The 21105-nt window shown below is 34.2% G+C and overlaps 4 protein-coding genes across 4 annotated transcripts; 2 read left to right on the plus strand and 2 right to left on the minus strand.

Moving 5' to 3' along the window:
* Positions 1-246: 246 nt before the first annotated feature.
* LOC113504909 (insecticyanin-A-like) lies at positions 247-3439 on the minus strand. The gene is made up of 4 exons (XM_026887416.1): positions 3256-3439; positions 1800-2025; positions 1365-1469; positions 247-497 (listed from the first exon to the last, which is right to left on the minus strand). The coding sequence occupies exons 1-4, from the start codon at positions 3364-3366 to the stop codon at positions 304-306; spliced, it is 636 nt and encodes a 211-aa protein (XP_026743217.1). The 5' UTR covers positions 3367-3439; the 3' UTR covers positions 247-303.
* Positions 3440-5213: 1774 nt separating this feature from the next.
* Positions 5214-7591, plus strand: LOC113504828 (insecticyanin-A-like). Its single transcript, XM_026887294.1, has 4 exons — positions 5214-5502; positions 5976-6207; positions 6716-6817; positions 7228-7591. The coding sequence occupies exons 1-4, from the start codon at positions 5386-5388 to the stop codon at positions 7419-7421; spliced, it is 645 nt and encodes a 214-aa protein (XP_026743095.1). The 5' UTR covers positions 5214-5385; the 3' UTR covers positions 7422-7591.
* Positions 7592-8518: 927 nt separating this feature from the next.
* LOC113504895 (insecticyanin-A-like) lies at positions 8519-11424 on the minus strand. The gene is made up of 4 exons (XM_026887399.1): positions 11249-11424; positions 10414-10621; positions 9100-9198; positions 8519-8733 (listed from the first exon to the last, which is right to left on the minus strand). The coding sequence occupies exons 1-4, from the start codon at positions 11369-11371 to the stop codon at positions 8540-8542; spliced, it is 624 nt and encodes a 207-aa protein (XP_026743200.1). The 5' UTR covers positions 11372-11424; the 3' UTR covers positions 8519-8539.
* An 852-nt stretch (positions 11425-12276) lies between these two features.
* LOC113504896 (insecticyanin-B-like) lies at positions 12277-16305 on the plus strand. Its single transcript, XM_026887400.1, has 4 exons — positions 12277-12660; positions 13228-13441; positions 14056-14154; positions 16034-16305. Exons 1-4 carry the CDS (start codon positions 12553-12555, stop codon positions 16249-16251), a joined length of 639 nt encoding a protein of 212 aa, XP_026743201.1. The 5' UTR covers positions 12277-12552; the 3' UTR covers positions 16252-16305.
* The last annotated feature ends 4800 nt before the right edge of the window (positions 16306-21105 follow it).

Here is a 21105-nt window from a genome sequence, read left to right on the forward strand (position 1 = left end):
GAGGTTGTGTAGATGTCTGAACTACTGAACGGTTTTTGATAAAATTTGGCTTAGAAATAGATTGTAGCCCGCAATAACACATACCTAAGCTAGTTTTAATTCGACCTTTAAACAGGATTAGGCTTTAAAGCGATAACCGTTATCCACGCAGGCGGAACCGAGGGCAACTGATAGTCCATCATTCATTTATTTAAAATTTAGCAACACAAACAACAATTATATAGACTACATAATAATTTTAATTTTACTTCAAAACACAATATATAATTACATTAATTAATTATTAGTATAAAATTTTAACTATCACCAAAACACAGTCGTAAAGAAATCGGTATCAAGTTTGTTTGCGTAAGCGCAGCTGGCGTCGGAGAAATCTTTGAAAACAAATGACTGCCTGTGCTCAGCCAAGTCCGGGTACTTGGATATGGTGTCCTCAACCTTCTTCAGTAATTCGCCTTCCAGCTTATCCTTAGACCGACTCAGGACCCAAGTGTGTACTGGAATCAGGAAGAATTTTTAGTAAATTATGTTTGCAAGTTAAGTCAAAAATAAGGTTGGAATTGGATGGATTGCATAATTGAAAATTGAATAGATTTAAAAGAAATAAAAACCCACGTTTTTAAATGCCATTTTTTATAATTGTAACTTGCATTGTCATCGGGTTTGAAGTTAACCTGAATTTCAGCGCTAGCTTATCGGGAAGTGCCTCAAAATTGAGTTGCAAAAATCCACCGGAACGACAAGCAAACAAACAGACAAACAAACAAGAAAGTGAGTTTATAAAAACGTCTGAAAAATAGGCGAGTTGGAGTCATTTGTTGTATGATTATGGCTCCTTTTTTTAGTATTTGTCGTTATAGCGGAAACTGAAAAATTGTCTAACTATCTGGGTTTATAAAATACAGTCTGGTGCAAGATAAAGACACATCGGAACAATACGGTCCCATTTTACCTTTATGATGCGGAATTCTAAGAAGAACTGCAAAAAATCGGTTTTACGTTTTTGATAAAAAAGTTTTCATTCGATATTAATCAAAAATTAAGAGCGGCAAAATTAATATTGAAAATGATTGATTAGACGATGAATTCATTGCACTTATCCAGTTCAGATCGTCTCATTTTGAAACTAATTACCACACCCTAAATTCTTAGACATTCGAAAATATGCAATAATAAAGTATAATAACAGTATAGTCAACATTTTTAAAGTAAACCAATTTTAGAAATGTTGATAGTAATTACAAAAACAGATAAAAAAAGCAAATATTAACAGAGTGCGCTGCCTAAATATGAGTTGAAGGTCACAAACAAATTTTTTAAAAATCTATAAATTATTATTATTTTAATCATTAGCCAACACTTACCATAATGTTTTCGCTCCTTCTGCTTAAGCCACTTACAAGTGTACGCAATGGCGTAACCGTCGTAGTCAGTCGACAAGATAGAGAAGGGAAACTGGAGGACTTTGTCTGAAAATAAAAGGAACAAATCAAATGGAGTCAGAAACATAACATCAAAAATCAAAATCCAAAGTCTTTATTTCTAGTAGGCCATTTACCAGGCACTTTCAAAACGTACCTAACACTATCGACTCCATCGAATAAATTTTGAACAAAATTAGGGGTCATGCGTATTCAAATTCATGTTTGTGAAAACGAAATATTTTTTGATCTCCCTACATTGTTTTAAGAAGATTCTCTAGTGACTTTTATCTAAACTATCGTTTTCAAGACAGAGATTTATTGTGAGGTTACTACAAAAAGTCTGCCCATAGTGGCAGTTTTCTCTAAGAAACTTACCACCAGCCTCATGACTCATGATAAACTGAGCGTTATTCCCAGCGTCGAAGGTCGGGTCTACCCTGGCCTGGTACATCTTCTGAGTCCTGTTGCCATCAACCACTTCCACATAGGTCTCCTTGAAGGTGTATCCCAGGTTGTCTTCTTGGAAGTCAAGGGTCGCGCAGTCGTAGATCTCTCGGCCATCGCTGTTGTAGCTCGCTACATTATACCATAGGCCTGAAAACTGGGAGAGCATCATTGTGAGTATTGGAAATGTTTAAATATGTTATTTGGTACTAGAAAGTATAGATTGATTTATATATCGGACGCAACGGATTTTTTTTTCAATGTCGTTAGAATTTAGAGAGTCCTTGCTCAGAAGATGATGGGCCTGGTATCAAATTTGATGGTGTAGTGCAGACAGCAAAAAAGGCCAATTACCTACTCAGATTTACATATAACCAGTATGTTTTATTACATTAGGAAATTTGTGTTTAAGGTTTTTTCATTATTACAATCTGTGAGAGTTTTAGAAAAAATACTTTTAAGAATTAAGTATTGCCAAAAGTTTCGACTACCACAAACTTTAAGATCATGGTGACCTCATTATTATTGAGGTGATTTGATAATTATTGATTATCAAAATTACGTCTACATTTATTTAAAAAACAATGATAGCGGCAATTTAACACAAATAATTAAACTTTAACTGATTTTAGAATTATGATAAGCTCTGATCAATATCTCTAATACTGTTATTTTTGTTATGGAACTAGATAACTCCTAATTTATATTCAAAGTTTGTTTGGCATTGATTTATTTTTGTATCCGTAGGTTTTCATAGATAAATATTTTTATCAAGGAGCCAAAGGCTAGTTGGTATATTAATATCAAACTGTCGAAAATAGCAAAATTAATAAATTATCTGATTTTAAATTGTTTGACGGTAGTTTATAATCGAAATTGAATCGGTTCTTGGTACAATGTATCTATTATCGAGTATATTTATTCTGTAAATGATAATCAGTCATAAATTATTTCACGTCAAGTAACGAATTCTATTTTCTCGTTTAGTTATAAGAGGCGTCGCAAGTGTTTTGCTACAGCATAACATAAATAAGCGCGGGCAGAAGTCAAAGAAAAATACAAATACGCCTTAACAAAACTAAGACTATAAAATAAAAATAAATGAAATCCCCTTATAGTTCAAAACTCTAGAAAATACTTCCATTCATGAAACCAATCTTTGTAATAGGACACCTGAGATTACAAGTGACCTTGAGTACTCCCCCACAATACGAGTAAATTGTTCAATAGAACACAATACTCTCTCAATTGAGACAAAGACTTAAATACATACAGATACCAAAAATGCTCTAGAAGAATACCAAAACAACACCATCAAGAAGAACAATTACAAAAAATGTCGAATTTAATAAAAGAAATATGGTTTAAAACGAAACATCTGACTTACTTTCGTTTGATCCAAATTTTCTTGCAACTTAACATTCGGACAATCTCCAGGTAGGGTATAATCAGCTGCCAAAACTCCTAGTATACACCAGGGAAGAATAAGAAGCAACATTATTAAACAAGTGGACCGACCGAGACTGAGATAAGGAATGAGTGCCCCGTCCCACGTTGTAATTATCCAATGTTCTGACCCACGACGTTCGGATGTTTTATACTGAAATAGATATGGACCATGTTACGAGCTAATGTGGACATCCTTTAGTCTGAGTTATGGGTTAGTGGTGTTTATCTAACTTTTTGCGTTGTTGGATGGGATGTGGTTTTGTAGTTTTGGAATGGGACTAGAAGATTTCTTTGAGGTATTATTGTAGACTGATTTTGGGATCAAGTTTTCTAGGTACAAGCTACCAAACATTTTTTTTTACTGTACGCTTCATATTCAACTTTAAAATAAACAAATAATAAAAACGAGCTTTATTACGCTTAGCTGCGTCTAGTGTGGTCAATGATGAACGACACAATTTTTAAACCCCGACACAAAAAGAATATGCCATGTACTTATGTGACTTGTCTTGTCTGCCTGTGGTACATAAACAGGTAAAGAGGGTTTTACGACTCAGATACGTTTGGCAGAACGCAGGAATTTCGCATACCGGCTTAGAAGTAACAAAAGTTAAGCAATGAATATGTATATAAATTTTCAGCAAAAAACGTTTTAGTGAAAAATGCTGTGGCAAAAATATTGACGATTGTACACACCGCCTTATGATAATAGGGTCATAGCCATATTAACTTTTTATTGATAGATTAGTTTCGTGGAACAAAAGAAAAGAAGTGAAGATTTAATAAGAATTGTTTTTGAAAAAAAAAATACAACGCAATACAATTGGTACGATCTGCATAGAAAATAAGGTGAAAGAAAAATACTAAAGACAAACGCAGACGTAAGTCCGATAAATACTTTTTAATATTTGAATAACGAATTTGTTTTTGGGAAAAAAATCTATTAAGTCTTGTAGATTTGTACTTTTATAGCCTAAACAAGAAAATAGATAGAATAGAGAGAAAATATTTTAGAATCTCGTGTGACGTCACTCATCAGTACACTTTTACCGACAAGTGACGTTATTAGTTTCCACTTATATACGTTTCACCACCTTTGACGAGTGTTATCGTAGTAATTTTATAAGACTACTAGCTGTTGCCCGCGACTTCGTCCCCGTGGGTAGAAGATATAAGTTATGATTTAGGTATACCTGCCCGGTTTTTTTCACATTTTCCATTGTATCTTAGCTCCTATTAGTCGCAGCGTGATGGTTTATAGCCTAAAGCCTTCCTCGATGAATGATCTATTCAACACAAAAAGATTTTTTTTAATTTGGACCAGTAGTTCCTGAGATTAGCGCGTCCAAACGAAGAAATAAACAAACTCTTCAGCTTTATATATTAGTATAGATTAGTTTATTAGTCAAATACAATTCATGCGGTTTAAAAAAAGAAATAAATTAAACTCCCAGACATTACTCATGAGTCTTTCAAGGAAGGGATAAAGTAATGTCATAGCAGTTATTGAAAAATTGAGCCAGTGCAATTTTGAGTTAATGCTTCCAATAAGGGGCCTTCAAGAGTTAATTATAATTTGTCGTTCAGAATAATACGATCACAAATGTAGCAACATCATTTGGGGGAACTATTTTATCTCATTAACTAGCTGACTTAGTGAAATTAGTTCTGCCAGGCTCATGAATGGATCTAAACCCTGAAGGGTATGTATTTGGGTGGGAGTCACATAAAAACATTCAAAAAAAATATTATATACTAATCGGTTCAGCTGTTTAGGGGGACTTCAGTGACATACACACGCACAGTAGAATCATCTCATAGACCAGGATGTCAACTTCAACTTGTTTTTAATATAATTCTATGTATATAAGTTCTACGAAAAAATAAATAGCAACAAAAACATTTACAGCGAAAGTGTCATCACAAATCTCAATTATGTATTCCGAGAAAATAATGTTGTTAATCGAATACGTTTGAACTCGATGATAACCTATTAATAAAGTAAATAAATGGAAATAAAGCATCACTAATATCCATTCGGTTGAGATTGGAAGACCGTTCTGTAAATATGTTAAAAATATTAATACTTTTTGTGTTATCCGTGTGTAGTGTATTCGGGTATTTTACTTTACCGGGAGATTGTCCAAAAAATGTTCCAGTGAAAGAAGAATTTAGATTGGCATCGGTAATGTATTAATGACATATTTTTGTTGTGGTAAAGGCAGTCCATTTCTGTTTAATTATCATCTGAAATCTGGTTTTTGTTTCTAAAGAAATATTTATTTCTATCTTACTATAGTCTGACAACCAGTCTAACTAGGGATATCGTGTTGCTCAGGTAACTGGGTTGAGGAGGTCTGATAGGGAACTTTTATTCACTTTGAGTCGCTCCTTGTAAAACACTGGTACTTAGCTGAATATAGTTAGGATGGAAGCTGACACCAACATGGTTGGGAAAAGGCTAGGCCGATGACGAACTGAACCCTTTTCTGAATAATGCAACAGTTACTTTAGTTAGAGCATTAAGTACTAATATAAGTAATACTATTACAGGTATTTCTTCTGTAATAGTCTGTAGAGAGACAAAGGATAAATACTCTTTTTGTTTTCACTCAGTTTTTCTTTTGAACTCTTGTTTATCTTCTGCTTCTTCATCAGTTTTTGGAAAAATGGTACCAAACCCACTACTACTCAACCGATGGCCAAAAGTTGAACAACTGTTCTGTCATACAATGGGAGACCACGAGAACTGGGATCTACCTGAACCAGTCCAGGGTCGACAGGGGCCTGTTCCATCGTTACACTATTGGTAAACTGGAAATACCGCCCCGGATTGAGGATGCAGCAAGATTGAACGTCTCTTTTACTTTCCCCGATGCTCCGAGAAGATGTAAGTATTTATCGTTTTATTTATATTTGAGTGAAGCTGTATTTTGAAAATGTTGCCTTCAAAGAACAAAACTGCTATTATGCAAAGTACAGAATTTCTTCGCTCGATTTCCATGCGTTATACTTGATCTGATTTTATCTCTAGATTTTCAAACTTTATTCTTAAGCAGCACTTCAATAAAATACCAAACGTTGAAGATGCACATACGAAGGATGACAAATCAATGCAAAAAAGGCAAAGTACACAAAAAGATTATTCAAATGAGTCTAACTTACAATGGTGTTTTTTTAGAGGAGCTTATATGACTACCTTCTAGCTCCAGCATCTGATCAGCTCATAATAATCAATACTCAGCGTGAAAATTATCAAATTTTACTTGCAGGATTTGAAACAGACAGGTCAGGGAAAACTAAACAAAAGCTAGCATAATCCCTCAATGGTTTGCGCGTAGTGCGACTAGGATAAAATATTATTCTAAGAATGATGTTGTTGTGTTATTTTATTTCAGTAACAGTGCGGAGGTATCCGTTCTACGTGCTGGCCACCAACTACAACTATTACGCTACTGTGTACACTTGTGAATACAGCCCTCTTATAGACAAACACTTCAGTAAGTATTGTTTAGTTTGTCTTATAATAGCAATCTATTAAGATTTGACAGTTTAAATTGGGTATTTTATTAAAGCAATCCCATTAGCTCTTCAGATAAATAATGAATATGACGTCACGTTATCAATATACTTTTCACCAACTTTAATAAGTTTCATCTCCGTCTTTTCATGTACTTATTAGATATTTTTAGTCCAAAGAGTTATTTTTTTTACCACCTTTAAATTTATCTTTCCTTATAACTACTTCAGATAAAAATATTTAGGGCTTCCCAAATTTGTCTTGGTCTATAGTAGTCCAAAGCCTTTCTTCTCGCTCTAAGCTTGCAGCCCTTCTACCTTTTTGAGTTGCCGGTTATGTCAGTAAATTAAATTCAACCTTTTTATTACTTACAAACATTTCTTTTTGCAGTTTACGTATGGATTCTATCAAGACATCAAATTCTCAACGACGTGTCAAAGGAACTTGCAATCAAGCCTCTGTCAGCACTTAGAATCGATCCTAAAAACTTGGTCAAGGATGACCTTTCGAAGTGCTCTCCAAAGTACTTTGAAGATATGCAGGCAGAACCTATGACTTTTAGGTATCCTGTACCGATTCATTAATTCTGAGCTTTAAATAAAATGGTAAACGAATTGGATTTTATTTCTTTGATTAATATTGGGGTGTGATTGATTTTTCAGCATAGGAACATGATTCGCTCAATTCCTTTTGGGAGTTACCTACAATGCCACAGGCAGAAATGTCATGCTTATAAAACCCCTCTTTCTGGAAAGTAGGAATCATTCTCTTCCACAACTGCAAGAATTATTCTGAAATGTATTGGTAGGCCTCCAGGGACGAAAGGTCATCCATCATCAGTGCTTAGTGACATCGAAAGAGGATGACTTGTGATAGTACTGACTATCTTTAGTTATTTTGTTTAGATTGGTTACCATATCTCAAAAAGAATCAACACTTCGCTTACTATCACAATATTCGAATAATACAATGACGTCATACTTAATTTAGGTTTAAGTTTTTGAACACTGAAACGAAGGTTAATCAACAAAACAATAAGTTAGTTAATGAGACTTTCGTGTAAAGATATTTCTACTATCTATTGATGGATATCAATGATAGCAGTATTATCAATTAATTAATTGCCGACCATATCAGAGATCTTAAGCCAATCGTATTTGAAAAGCTTCCATATTTTCGATTATTTTTATCAGTTAATGAAAATTTGATTCGTTGAAGGAGTATTTTGTTGCTAAATATTTTTTTTCCAATCCTACCTACTTATATTGTATATTCTCGCTAAAGACCGCAAAGATATATGGCAATAAAAAAGCAAAATAAACTTTAAATAAATATAAGAATGAAAATGCTTTGTTTTGATTTGTTAGTTCAATTCAATGCAATTATTCAGCATTTCCTTGCTTGGTTGTGTCTTTCCTACAGACTCAGAAATCATAAACAAAGTGTTGTTTGTTGAATGCAAATCAGAAGGCTGGATTGACAAAAAAATATGCAAAGAAATAAATTATTTAGTTGCATACCTTCTATAAAACATCATACAAAATCAATGTTAATATCTTGATGATCCTGCGAGGTAAAGGAAAAGCCAGAGAAAGTACACATTCACATTCACCAAAAACTTGTACGTTGTACTAAATTATTCTAAAACCCCACTTCCAAACCGTGAGAAAAACGCACGAAAAATCGTAGGTCTCCAGTCAATTTATTTAAGTTCATCTTTATTTATGTTGACCGCTGTAACATGAGCCGTCCAGTATGATTTACATTTGTCTTCGTTTTGATCTACGGACTTCAGGTAAGCCGCGTTAGCGAAGGGTATGGAGGTGAGTTGGTTGCGAGCTTGTTTGAGGAGATCCTCTGGTAACGTTGGCTCCCGAGAGAGTATCCATGCTGAAACTAACAGATTCATATATTAGCAGGGTGTAAAATCGACGCATTGCATCTGCGAGCGATCACGTGATTACTCATAAATCTTTTAGGAGAAAAAGTTTACTAGATCTCACCCCGAAAAACAAAATAAAAGGATGTAAGAAATTATGAGTATTAAAAAAACCTTTGCCTGCCCTGATGGGCCAGCAAGCCAATGAACTCGACGTATTTAATTATAATTTGCATGATCCACAAATTATTGTTCTGATTTTAATGAAATTCGAAGAAGAATCGAGAGTTAATATGACATGTCTAATAGGGAAAAAAACCTGTAGTATAATTATAATAAATTCTTTACAATCTCTCAGATAAGTCGTAAACTAAAATACTTACTGTACTTCAATCTTAATCCCGCATCGTACCTGCAACCGTGAACGACAGCGTAGTTCGTGTAGTCAGTACTGACCACTGTCAAGGGCATACCGACCAAATCTGGAAATAACAAAGAGCAGTTATTAAAACGACAAATTGAGAGCTATTACAAATATTTCGTCGGCCCTTGGTTTACCTATAATTCAATTGGCATCATTCGACCTAAGAACATGCATTCTCTTGATCATGCTTACACTGATATAGCAGAATATTTTAGATGATTTAGGTTAGTTACTTTTCAGACCGCCTGGCAAAATCACTCTTCGCACAATGCGCTTATTTAGAGCCTGCTTGCGGTAATATTGCTAGGTTTCTTTCTCTTCTGTGACACCGTTCCTTTTATAGTAAGGTGTGGAATTTTCGTGGATATTTACCAGATCAAACTGCCTAAACCTGTAGTCTTGTGTTTGGACCCGTTAAGTCACCCCTTGCAATCAAGAAAAATATCCTGAGGAAACTTGAATTCCTAGGATTTTCTTCTAAAATCGCGAACCCGTGCTAAAGACATTTGTGGACAATGCTCATTTATTGTCTTAGTCCGTCTTTCTGCAGTTCAACATTTACAGGTCACTAGTATAAACGCTAACCCGCACACAATGCACTTTTTCCCTACTTAGTTAATTAAGGCAATGTATGAAAAAACTGATAAAGATAAAAATATAGTCTTATCTACGGACTTATTTAAATATTTAATTGATTGAATAAAGATTACTGATTTCCGATTACCGTTTGATAAATCAAGTGTTTTGTTTTTATGGGCTGTGACGTTGCTGTAATTAGTTAATTGAAATTATACTTGCGTACACTGTGCATGCACAATGTCCTCTTAATATGCGACTATACACCTAAGATAACATTGCGAATCATATACAGATGTTGCAACTCAAATTGACTCAAAATGCAAAGGTTTCATGTAACTTAATTTGAAAACTAAAAGAAAAGCTATGAATCTAGAAGATACATATAAACGGACAAAAAAATATATAGATAAAAAAGGATACTAAAACATTTACACACATTACATTAAACAGCATAGTTTCGCATAGATACTCTACACATAGTGACATTGTGGTGAGAGAATAAACGTTTGTTTATTATTTCAGCTAGAAAATAAAATGTATAAACAAAATATATACAGCGTATGTTACCTGCTTACTTCACGGAGGAAAAACAAAAACTAAGACTAATTTTTGTATGGATTAGCCACTACCTACTACTTGTGGCTATACCTATAGCCTGAGTTAAAGAAAACACATGATCCAAGTCATCACTTACCAACACTATTCTCCTGAACACCAAACACAGCTTCAGCCCCGGGTGTGTAACTTGAGTTCATGTGCAGGATATACTGGATGCCGTCCTTGACGTACGCGTGTTCGATTTCAATGCGTCGAGCGCAGTACTGGATCCGCTGGTACGCGCAAGCGCCGTCATTCTCGTACCAGTTCGGAAAGCGCTCGATGACAAACCATTGTCCTGTGAACTGGAACCGTTATAGATGAATAAGTAAGATACAATTAAGGTATTAAAGTATGAAGATTTGATTGGCCTGTTGGTCTAGTGGTTAGTAGTCCTGACTGCTATATAAACGGTCGTGGGTTCGAGTCCCACTCAAAACAATTTTTTTTATGATGAGCATAATATTTTTTGTGTCTGTTTGTAATTTATCTGTAACATGTTTTGAAATTTGTAAGTGTGTAAATGATTATTTAATTAAATAAAAGGCACAGCATCATTAAAACGGATATCCATAGGATTCCTAATTGTACATCTAGCACTTATTTCCATAGGCTAATCCAGGAAAGGCTCTGCATTTATTTACTTAGGTGTTATGGAAAACGACACGGGTTGAACTTTAAGAGACGATGACCCCTGTGTTTGATTCCACGATTTATCGGGGTAGCCAGCTAGGAAACGTCGACAACAGCTAGCATAAAAAATTACATGTCAAAGTATTGACGTCAGATTTTCAGAAAAAATATTTAATTTCATTTCATTTCTATCGATCGAAATGTCAAAGAAACATCAGTAAACACTGAACAAAAACTGACATAATCTGTGATACTGAACCGAAAACTAGAACATTTACAATTTAGAACTTCTATCTCACCCTGTCCACTTCAAAAAGTACCATCGGACGAACAACAGCACACTCTCCAAATTGCATTACTTGACAAACACAAAAATCACTTAAAACTAAAAGAAAGTTTATAAAAAACAATTGCCGATACATTTTACCGACTATTTTTGACGCTACATTGAGAATACATCTGAGAATGCCAGATTAGATTTCTCAAATTCCAAACATCTGTGCTTATCTTGGGCGAACGATAAGAGATTTTGATGGCACAGATATTATTGGAAAATAGTTTGATTTTTTATTCGGTTTAGCTTTAATCTTCATTGTGCAATACATAATATGGGAATTACTTATATCATTAAATTAATCTTTTAGTCGAACGTCTTCTGTGTCACAAAAAAAAAACATTATAGTTTTATGAACATTTAAGTTTCTTTTTTTGCCTATCGCTATTTTAAAACGACCCCCGCATTAAACACGGGTGTATCACAAACCTTAAGTCACATGCTCCAAGACACCCAGACTCAGGGCAAGAGGGGTGAATCTTACGCGACTTTTACAATTTCATATTCCTACGTACATCTAAGTAAGTTACAACGTCAAATTTCAATATCATTCGTGATGACGTCTCATAAAAAACAAACAAATGAAATTTATTTATAGAGGCCTATAATAAAGGAAAACCTTTAATTTTTTAATAGAACTGAGGCACTTGGATACAAAAAAACTGTTCCATAGATACAAACAGAGGAAGTTCGTTTCCTATTGAACTAATGACAATACAACGTTTTTTATAAACGTTATTAAGTGACAATGAAATGGATCATTATGGGTATTTTTTTTCCATGAAGCCAAGAATCCATAAGAAATATCCTTCAAATTAATTTGCCTGCCAGTTCAAAGCATGTTAAAAAAGCAATTTTATTGTAATAACCACTTTTATAAGTTCTAATGTAATTTTTTAACTAATGTAAGACAAAGTGGTTTATTAGGTTTACGCAAATGCTAGAATAAAGACATCCCAAAGCTCTGAGGTAACAAATTGAAGAACTACTACAAAAATAACAAAAATGTTGACCACCGTTTACTTTACTCACATATTACAAACATGTATGATCTACATAAACACTGGTTGGGCTAGCCGTGGGATATCTGCCTTTGACCGTTCCAAAAGGAGCTCGGTCATCATTACTCCTAATTTCCAACCTTATTGAACTATTGACAAAATCTCCCCGGAACTAACAAAGCTAACAAAAACCATTCTCTTTATAAGACGTTACTTTTTACGACAGTTCTCAGTTGCATGCCAGCCTTGGCTGTTCTTGTTTGTCACGATGTTTGCCCAATGTTTGTTGTTGGCTGTCTTAGTGCTAAGTGTTGGCGGGGCTATGATAAATATGTCCTGTCCTGTTGTGACGCCGCGGGAATTGGACTGGAAGGCCGTAAGTTTTGAGATATGGTCCCATGTTTTTTTTTTTCGTTTTAAAGAAAGACTCGATACGAAATTTTATCCCTAAGCGTTATAAACAAGAGGGTTCTATAAATATTCAAATAGCATGCACTCCCATTCATAGGGCATTTGTGGATTGCATAACGGCTCTTACTCTACTCAGCAATTAATGCAGTCAAATATGTTTTAAAAGTCGTAAAAGGATATCCACTTATACCTATTCCATCATGCCTCAATGTACTTATTTAAGTAAAGACACTAGAGCAGACATTGTAACTGAATCTGAACGTAAATGCGAGGGTGGATCACGATGTCCTAAAGCAATATTATTATTGTATATTATTATGGAAGCGTTTCAGCTCTATTCACGGCGTAGAACAGCATCTCCCTCTACTCGACAGATGGCCCTATTCTGCGTGATAGATTAAAAATAAATTATCAGTCATTAATAAGGCTATAAGTGCCGAAAGAGGATTACCTACATGCTTCACTAAACAATTTCTGACTTGATCTTAGACTAATTTCTACTGAACATCATCATTTTTTCCATTTCCCTCAGCTCGATGGCGTCTGGTACCTTTCAGCTGTGGCTACGGATGACATGGCGGTCCAGGGCGACTGTGCCACAGTACTATTCGACCATCAAAACACGACAGATGTTTCCATTAGCTGGATTACTAACCACACCGTCTCTTACTATAATGGATCTGTGGCCCTCATTCCTGATCCTAAGAGCAACAGCTCTGGGGATTTGTTGCTGGTCACTTATGATGGTATGGTATTTGACTATTTGGCATTTAAACTCATAATATTTATTCAATAACTAAAACACACTTCAAATTTAAACTACTAAGCCTAACTTGATGATTTTTATGAGACCAAATGACTTATTACGTTAAATGAACAAAGAATCAACCGAAATCGGTTCCTCCAGTCCAGAATTCGGATGTTGAAAAAGTTATTAGTGGGCTTTGGTGGTGGTGGGTTGAAATAAATAAAAGTTGAGTCACATCTCTTAGCAATGGTTACCAGATTACCAGGAAAAGAGATAGAATAATAATACTTATGTACATAGACGTGAATAATTTCACGATAATGTAAATTATCCAATATCATCCCATATTTTCTGGGAATGCATTTCTTTTTCGTCCCTCAAGTAAAGGAAAACAAGATATCGACAAGTATAGTGAAGTATGTTATGCACGAACGAGTACAAAACAACATTATTAATATGTCGACTTATGAAGACGCGATCTTCATCGATAATTTTCAAACGTTAGCATACACCGGCTAAGTTAATTAGCAAATATACCATTAATAAGGAAGCAACGTTTATCTGTTTAGTAGGTAATGGTAGCCAATAATGTGCTGTTTTTTTTGTTTTCAGATGACAAAATTGAGACCTATTCGTTCTTGGACGTGAATTACGAGCACTATGCTGTAATTTTCGCCTGCTACAATAATGATGACGGGAACAGTAGCACTTGTAAGTAAATATTCACCAAAGTGATTTATTATTAATTAATGTGACGGTTTACTCACGCTTTATCGGGGTAGCCCGACTAGTTTCGGACCCAACCAGAGTCCTTAATCATGAGCAGACGCGGCGGGATCGCGAGTCGAACTCAGAGTTGATCAAGGACGCGTGAGTAAACCGTTACATCATTTAATAATGATAATGAAATGTTCTTTCTTGCTTTTAAGTATGTTATTACCTTATTAATCAAGTTAGTAAGTTATTTGCCACAGTTTTTTTTTAGTTTTCATTTTAGATATTGTAATTACTGTTCCAAAAATCCAGGAAACATACTATCAACTATAAGTCTTTTGAAATGTCTAACATTTACTTGAAAACTGCTGAAGAAATATTCCACCGAGAATTTAAGTATTTCAGTATTTGCTCTAGATTGCAGTTATAGTCACTGCTCCAATAAGCACAATGGGGAAACCCGAAGGCAAAGCCTAGCTATCAGAAACAAGTGCAAAATGTCAATTACGTTAGTTTTTACTGAGAAGCCGGTAGTGACAATTTGCCGGTTAAATGGAGGTCAAATGCGGTGGAATGGAAACTCTAGTTATTTGACCAGAGACCAATTACTCGCTTATTAGTGCTTACTGTTTTTACAATTTATAGACGATTTTGATTGGCTATAGAGTGGACTAATTTCCTGACCGATTTCAGTGATTCAGACTTGTATTGGTATATTTCTGAATTCCTCCAGATTTTTAAGAACCAAAATATTGATGAAACGTTGTTGAAATTTTAATGGCCACAAATGACGCTATTTTATGCGAAATTAAAAAAAAATATCTACTTAATCGATCTAGTCCGAAGTTCTGAGCTAAGAAACATAAAAAATAAAATAAAATACACACAAATTAAGAAGCTTCTCCTTTTATAAACCCTTATATTTAAATGCTACATAATATTGGTCGTTGGTGATAATCCAAAAAAGTCAGAAAAATAATAACATTACTTAATCAAATAGTAGTTAGGTATGAATCAAATTGAAAAGGAAAAAGAATTGCATACATAATTATCTAAATTCGAATGTCAGCTGATAAAGGCCAAAATTAATATCCTTTAATTAGCTTTCTTTTCCATATCGTCATTGAATTATTGCGACAAGATTTCAGAAATCTGTTAGTATGTTAGTTGTCTAGTACTCATAATACAAGTTATGCTTTGGTTGAAACTAGATAGCGTTGTTGTAATGGTTAGATAGTATTAATACATAATTGTATTATATTAATACAGATAGACCGTATAGTTTACATGACGGCATTTAGGACTGTGCACGAGATTGGTGTGTGATTTTAATAGAATGTTTGAGAAAAACTGTAAAACCCAATTTGATTGATTGGCAGGTCCGATAATTATAATCTGTGGGCGAAATAAGAATCTTTAAGTATAATTGATCGATATTGATTTTGGCTACTTTTAATCTTAAGTGTTTTTACAAATTGAATGATTTTTTAAATGATCCCGATTTATTATGATCGATTGCAAATGTATGAATTAGACTTTTCAATAATTGTTAATATTGTGACTGTATTTTCTGTGTTTCTTCTGTTAAACTGAATTACTTCTCTGAAATTTGTATGCTCAAGTAGAAAAACACAGTGTCCTACTGATTTCAAGTATAACCTGTAAATATATACCTATATTAAACGAATAAAGTTTCGGTTTCTTATACATTATACAATATTATGCAATTAATCTATCTCATAAGAGCTCGTACCACATTTCTCTATGTCAGGACTTCAAAAGAAACTGTGACCCCTGAGTCTGTTTCATATCCTCTCAGGGTAGTCAGATAGTTCTCAAAAAATAAGACATGTAAAAGATTTAATTTCATTTACAGATGAAATATGGAAGCTGACAAGGACACCTCATTTGAAGGACACTGATGCCGTCAAGTTGGACCAGGCGATTGCTAACTACAGCCTTCAAGACACAGTATTCTATACTTTTAATAACACAGAGGATACTTGCAGGGTTAACGGAGGGCAGCATATTGATGGTTCCACCTTAATGTTGACGTCAGCGGCCGCATTGGCGCTTTTCAGGAGGTTTTATTAATGGGAATGCTCTTAACAATTGGGTATTTGACTTAATATCTAAGTAAACTGTCAGACGGGTTTCTCAGAAATATTGGTTAGTATTTTACATTTTGTCATATCATTAAAAAGTTAGAGAGATAAACACTTCAGAATTATAAGTGTGTGTTAGTGAGGGCTAGTAACATCACTTGCTAGTACAAACCGTACTGGTAAGTGACGTCATAAGAGATTTTATTTCGTTGTAGACACTTCATTTTTTGTTTACGAGATAAAATAAATAAAAACATCTCATTTTTTGGAATTCTGTCTGACGGTCTGGGCTTATTGTCAAATGTTTTTTTTCAATGGCTTTCCAATATTCTGAAGTCAGTGTGCTAGGAGGCCTGCCAGTTGGATAGAAGATGTGTTGATGATAATTATTTTATTAATCACTGTTTAAATCAAACAGTCTTTCGAAGATTTTTGTGAAGAATTGCCTATTTTTAATTGTTTTATTTGCCTATTTAAAATAAGCGATTCCACTTGAGCAACAAAAAGATGGTTACTTTCTACCACACCCTTAAGATTTTTAACGAATGCATAAAGTTGGTCAGAGTCATTTTAATGAATGTTCGGATTTAATTTATGATTGATTGATTTCTAATTACTTTATCCGTTATGTGTTTATAATTTGAGAAGTCATTTGTCATTTTGGTACACTTTATTATCGACACAAAGATTGTAATTACCGTTTGTTATTTGAGAGAACATTTTATTTAAGTAAGGTCTTTATTTATTTTTAAGTTTAAGAAATAAATTTAACTGTAAATAAATATGAACTGCTAGTATTATTACTCTTTATCAAAAAGTAGTTTGAGAAAGCACCACGAAACACATTCTATTTAACGCCATCTATCCAAATAGCTTCTCCCTAACGCACCAGTACTTCAATTTGTTTGGCTACTGATAACCCCTAAACGGACCAACATTGAGAACAACGCCGTATCAATAGTGCTGAGTGCGAAACATAGATGGCGTTTTCAATAGTTTCATCTTGAAATAATTCGTCAGATTCGTTAAATTTTCTCAGGGCCCCGATTTTGCTATTTAAAATGGCTGATGAATTAATGTCAATTCGATTAGATTTGAAACTATTAGTATTTAATTATAATAAGCATTTTCCAAACAAAATATTTGGAAATTCATTGTACCTATTGCCTGTGAGTGTTTCTCCCCGTACTTATAGAATTTAAAATTATTGCGTTTAAATAATTCTTAGGAATAGTATCAATTAGAAAGCCAATTTACATTCATTCATCGGCCATCGTTAGAAGTACTGCCTTCATTCACAATGTACTGCAATAACAATATGCATATAAAAATTGAATAAGTAAAATATAACAAAAAAAAAACATGAATGGAAAATCAACTTTATTTTACCAAGACAAACAAAGAGTACCTACAAAAAAAATATAAGCTTTGACATTCAATTAGCAGATTGATTATAAATTTATAACCGTTCAGATTGAGCATAATATACTCTTCGTAAAACAGTTTTCGTGACTTTATAACCTACAATTTTGAAAGTAGCTCCTCGTCGACTTTATAGATGTTTTTACAAAGCCGCAGAATCCAGCTATTGGTTAGAGAGATAGCAGATCCGATTCACAGCCGACGGTATGTAAATTTCTTATCTTTAAAATGGTTTGGTTTTTTTGTAGAGTCGTAAAACGACTGACGAGCCTTTTCCAATGTTTGTGATAGAGCTGGTTTTGTTTGGGGCTGGCATAAAACTGACTGAATGCAAATAAGTTGGGATAAAGACAATGACCAATGATCCATTTGAAGAAAGGTAAAAAAACTTGTATTTAACTTTTCAAACCTACTTTTATATCGGAGTTGTAACTTATCAACGTCAGGCTGCTATTTTATCTTTATTTTGTCGTCGCTGCATCCATATATTTCTGGTGAAGTAAACTCATTGGAACTGTGTGGAAAATGACGCAACATCGACGCTGCTACGGCATTGCACTAATGAGGCAGCAACATAAGCCTTTTCTATAACCAATGCCAAATATGACTTGTTTTGTCTTAACCAAGTTCTCTACAACTTCATACCCATAATTATCCCTAAAGGAATAGAAGCGACTGGTAATGCACTCACAAATCTATATATTCTCTCTCTATATATTCAAATTAAAAACTTGCTTCGCACTGTCTCAAATTTATAATGACCATTGTCAAAGTCCGTTCTGACATGTAGTGAAATAAATTTCGAGCGAATTTCGGTCGCAGTGACAAATCTCAATGGAAGCCAGCCAACTGGGTACAAGATATACTAGTGGACTAGTTTGTGCTCAAATATAGGTTTCTGTACCCTCAATTTCGTAGTTTGATGGGACGGCAATCTAATGTGGCTTGAGATATGAGATGCAATGCGATTGTGCATTTGGGTTTAATATTGCTGAATAATTCCTCTGCTACGGAGTGCAAAAGCACCTATAAGTATAGGTAAGGGGGGTATGATATAGAAAGTAAACAATAAACAAGTAAAACGAAATAAAAGATTCAAAATTATCGGAATTGGGCTTGATTGGGAACGCAATGTTCGCTAGTTCGATGTGCATTTTCTAAAAGTTTAATATTAAAAACTAAACTATATAACAAGTTATATTTATATTATATTTCTATTATGCGAATTTATTTTATTGTCATATGTCAGATTTGATGGAACGTGATTTCACAAATACCTCAACATACATCAACATTAGATACTCCTACAACATCAGACGAACCAATCACTCCAATCTTGCCGACGCCATTAAAAAGAATTGATACATCGAACAAACAATTCCCATCACAAATCCATTTTCCCACTTCCCATGTTCCTCACGTACGGCTCACCGTCACGATATGTATTTTACAGCATCAGCAGTAGGTACGCTATCTACAAATCATAATAAAAGAGCAAGAAGCCCATAACTCCGGCATCGATTACTATGAACATGTACTGGGCCCCAAATCGCACCCTGGGGAACCCCTATCGCCAGAACGTGCAGTGTAGCTGAAATTAAATTCGCCAATCGATAATCCTGATAACATAGGTATCTCATATTTCTCTCGGTATCCCTGTTGAATGAAAAGTTGTGACGTTATAGTGGTCATTTTGTTTTGGGCTTCATTTTTTGTTTCATAAGATTTTTTGTCTTAAGAGTAAATTGCACTTTACATAGTGAGCGCTTCGGAAGCGGTAACGGGTCGTCGATACAGCGTGATTGCCGACCATTAAATTATTAGACGTTAAAATGTGCTAATTGTTATCGAAATTGATTTTTTTATTTGATTTTAGACCTTTGTAATGAGGTTGAAAATCCTAAGACAACAATTCTTCAATTTAATTTTTCCTCGTTAAACTTTTCTGCATTTAATTCAATAAATATTCGTTAGTTTATACACTTACCTATTTATATTAAGGCCGCAAAAGGTTTATTTTATATAAGCACTTGAGAAAAACAGAGAAAAGAAATCTAACGTCTAACACTCAGCAACAATTCCTCGATAAAATAATTCTCGCCGTGAAACTAAATAACCTAATTTCCTCGCAAATGACTGAGGCCGATAATACTATTATTCTGACTCATTGTCGAGATTTTTCTTTGTCTCAAAAGAAAAATGGTGACCATTGTGACGTAACGAGGCCAAAAAGGCATTTAGGCTATTGTACTACAGAATTCTTTAGGGGACATCATTTCAAGTTATTTAAAGCGTATTTCTAGGTAGCTCGGTGTATCATTTGTAAGGCATCTTTTTGAGGTCATCCTTAAAAATGTTCTTTTAAATTGGATCAAAAAGATTCTTGACAATTTATAAAGCATCTTTATTAATATAAACCTTAGGACGGACGAATTGCTAATTTATGGTTTTGCTTCAAAAAGAGAGTTCCTGGATTTCATCCTCAATTGTTTCGACCTAAGACTTCATAATATATTGGTTAGTCAATCCCCACAGTGAGAAGCTTTTAATTTGGGTCCGTTGGGTCATTTTCAACTCCCAAACTACCACGAACTATTTATTTTATTTCTACATTAATTTATTCTATTGGATTAATCGGTGCTGTTATACTAAGCACCTCATGTGTAAGTGTCTCGCTGTGGTGTTCACCTAATTTGTTGTTACATATAGACAATATGTTAACTTTGTGTCTTTGTTGTCTGTTATCTTTTGTCCTGAGACCTTCACAACTAATATGTAAATAAAGTGGATGTATTTTTTTTTTTCATAAACAATATAAGTGTATGACATAAATAATATCACAAAGGAAGAAAATACAATTACTTTAAATAGAATGTATCCAACAAAAAATATTATCAGCAATTAAGGTTTTACAATAAAAGTTAGTATTATTTCTTAACTTAGAGAACGGTAATTTCTTGTGATCTATTCAACTTTTGATGTGTTGACATTATTATGAGCGACCCTTTTATCATTCGATCGACTAACAGCATAGTAACGCTACTTATCGTTTTGTTATGTATTGCATAGCATCACTGTAAATTGCATTGGTTTAACCAAGATTCCATGTCCCTTAACCTGCTCTTTTTACCAGTCTGGATAAACACTCCGGCAGACAGACATATCCAAACAGGAAAGAAAGAATACAAATCGACATCCAAGCAGTCATTACTAAATATGATGGCCATGTTTCCTTCACAATCATACACGCCTTTGAGTCTCGAGCGAACACAAAGTTAATGAAAACCAGGTAAGATCTGTATACTCGGATCTTTTTATTTTTATTCGTTAGCATGTTCCAGCTCTCGGCACAAACAGTAGGTGCACTGAAAAAGGATTAAATCGATCCAATTCTGCCCGATACTCTCTTTGGTACAGATTT

Source organism: Trichoplusia ni, chromosome 23 (genome assembly GCF_003590095.1).
Source record: "Trichoplusia ni isolate ovarian cell line Hi5 chromosome 23, tn1, whole genome shotgun sequence".
Taxonomy (NCBI): Eukaryota; Metazoa; Arthropoda; class Insecta; order Lepidoptera; family Noctuidae; genus Trichoplusia; species Trichoplusia ni.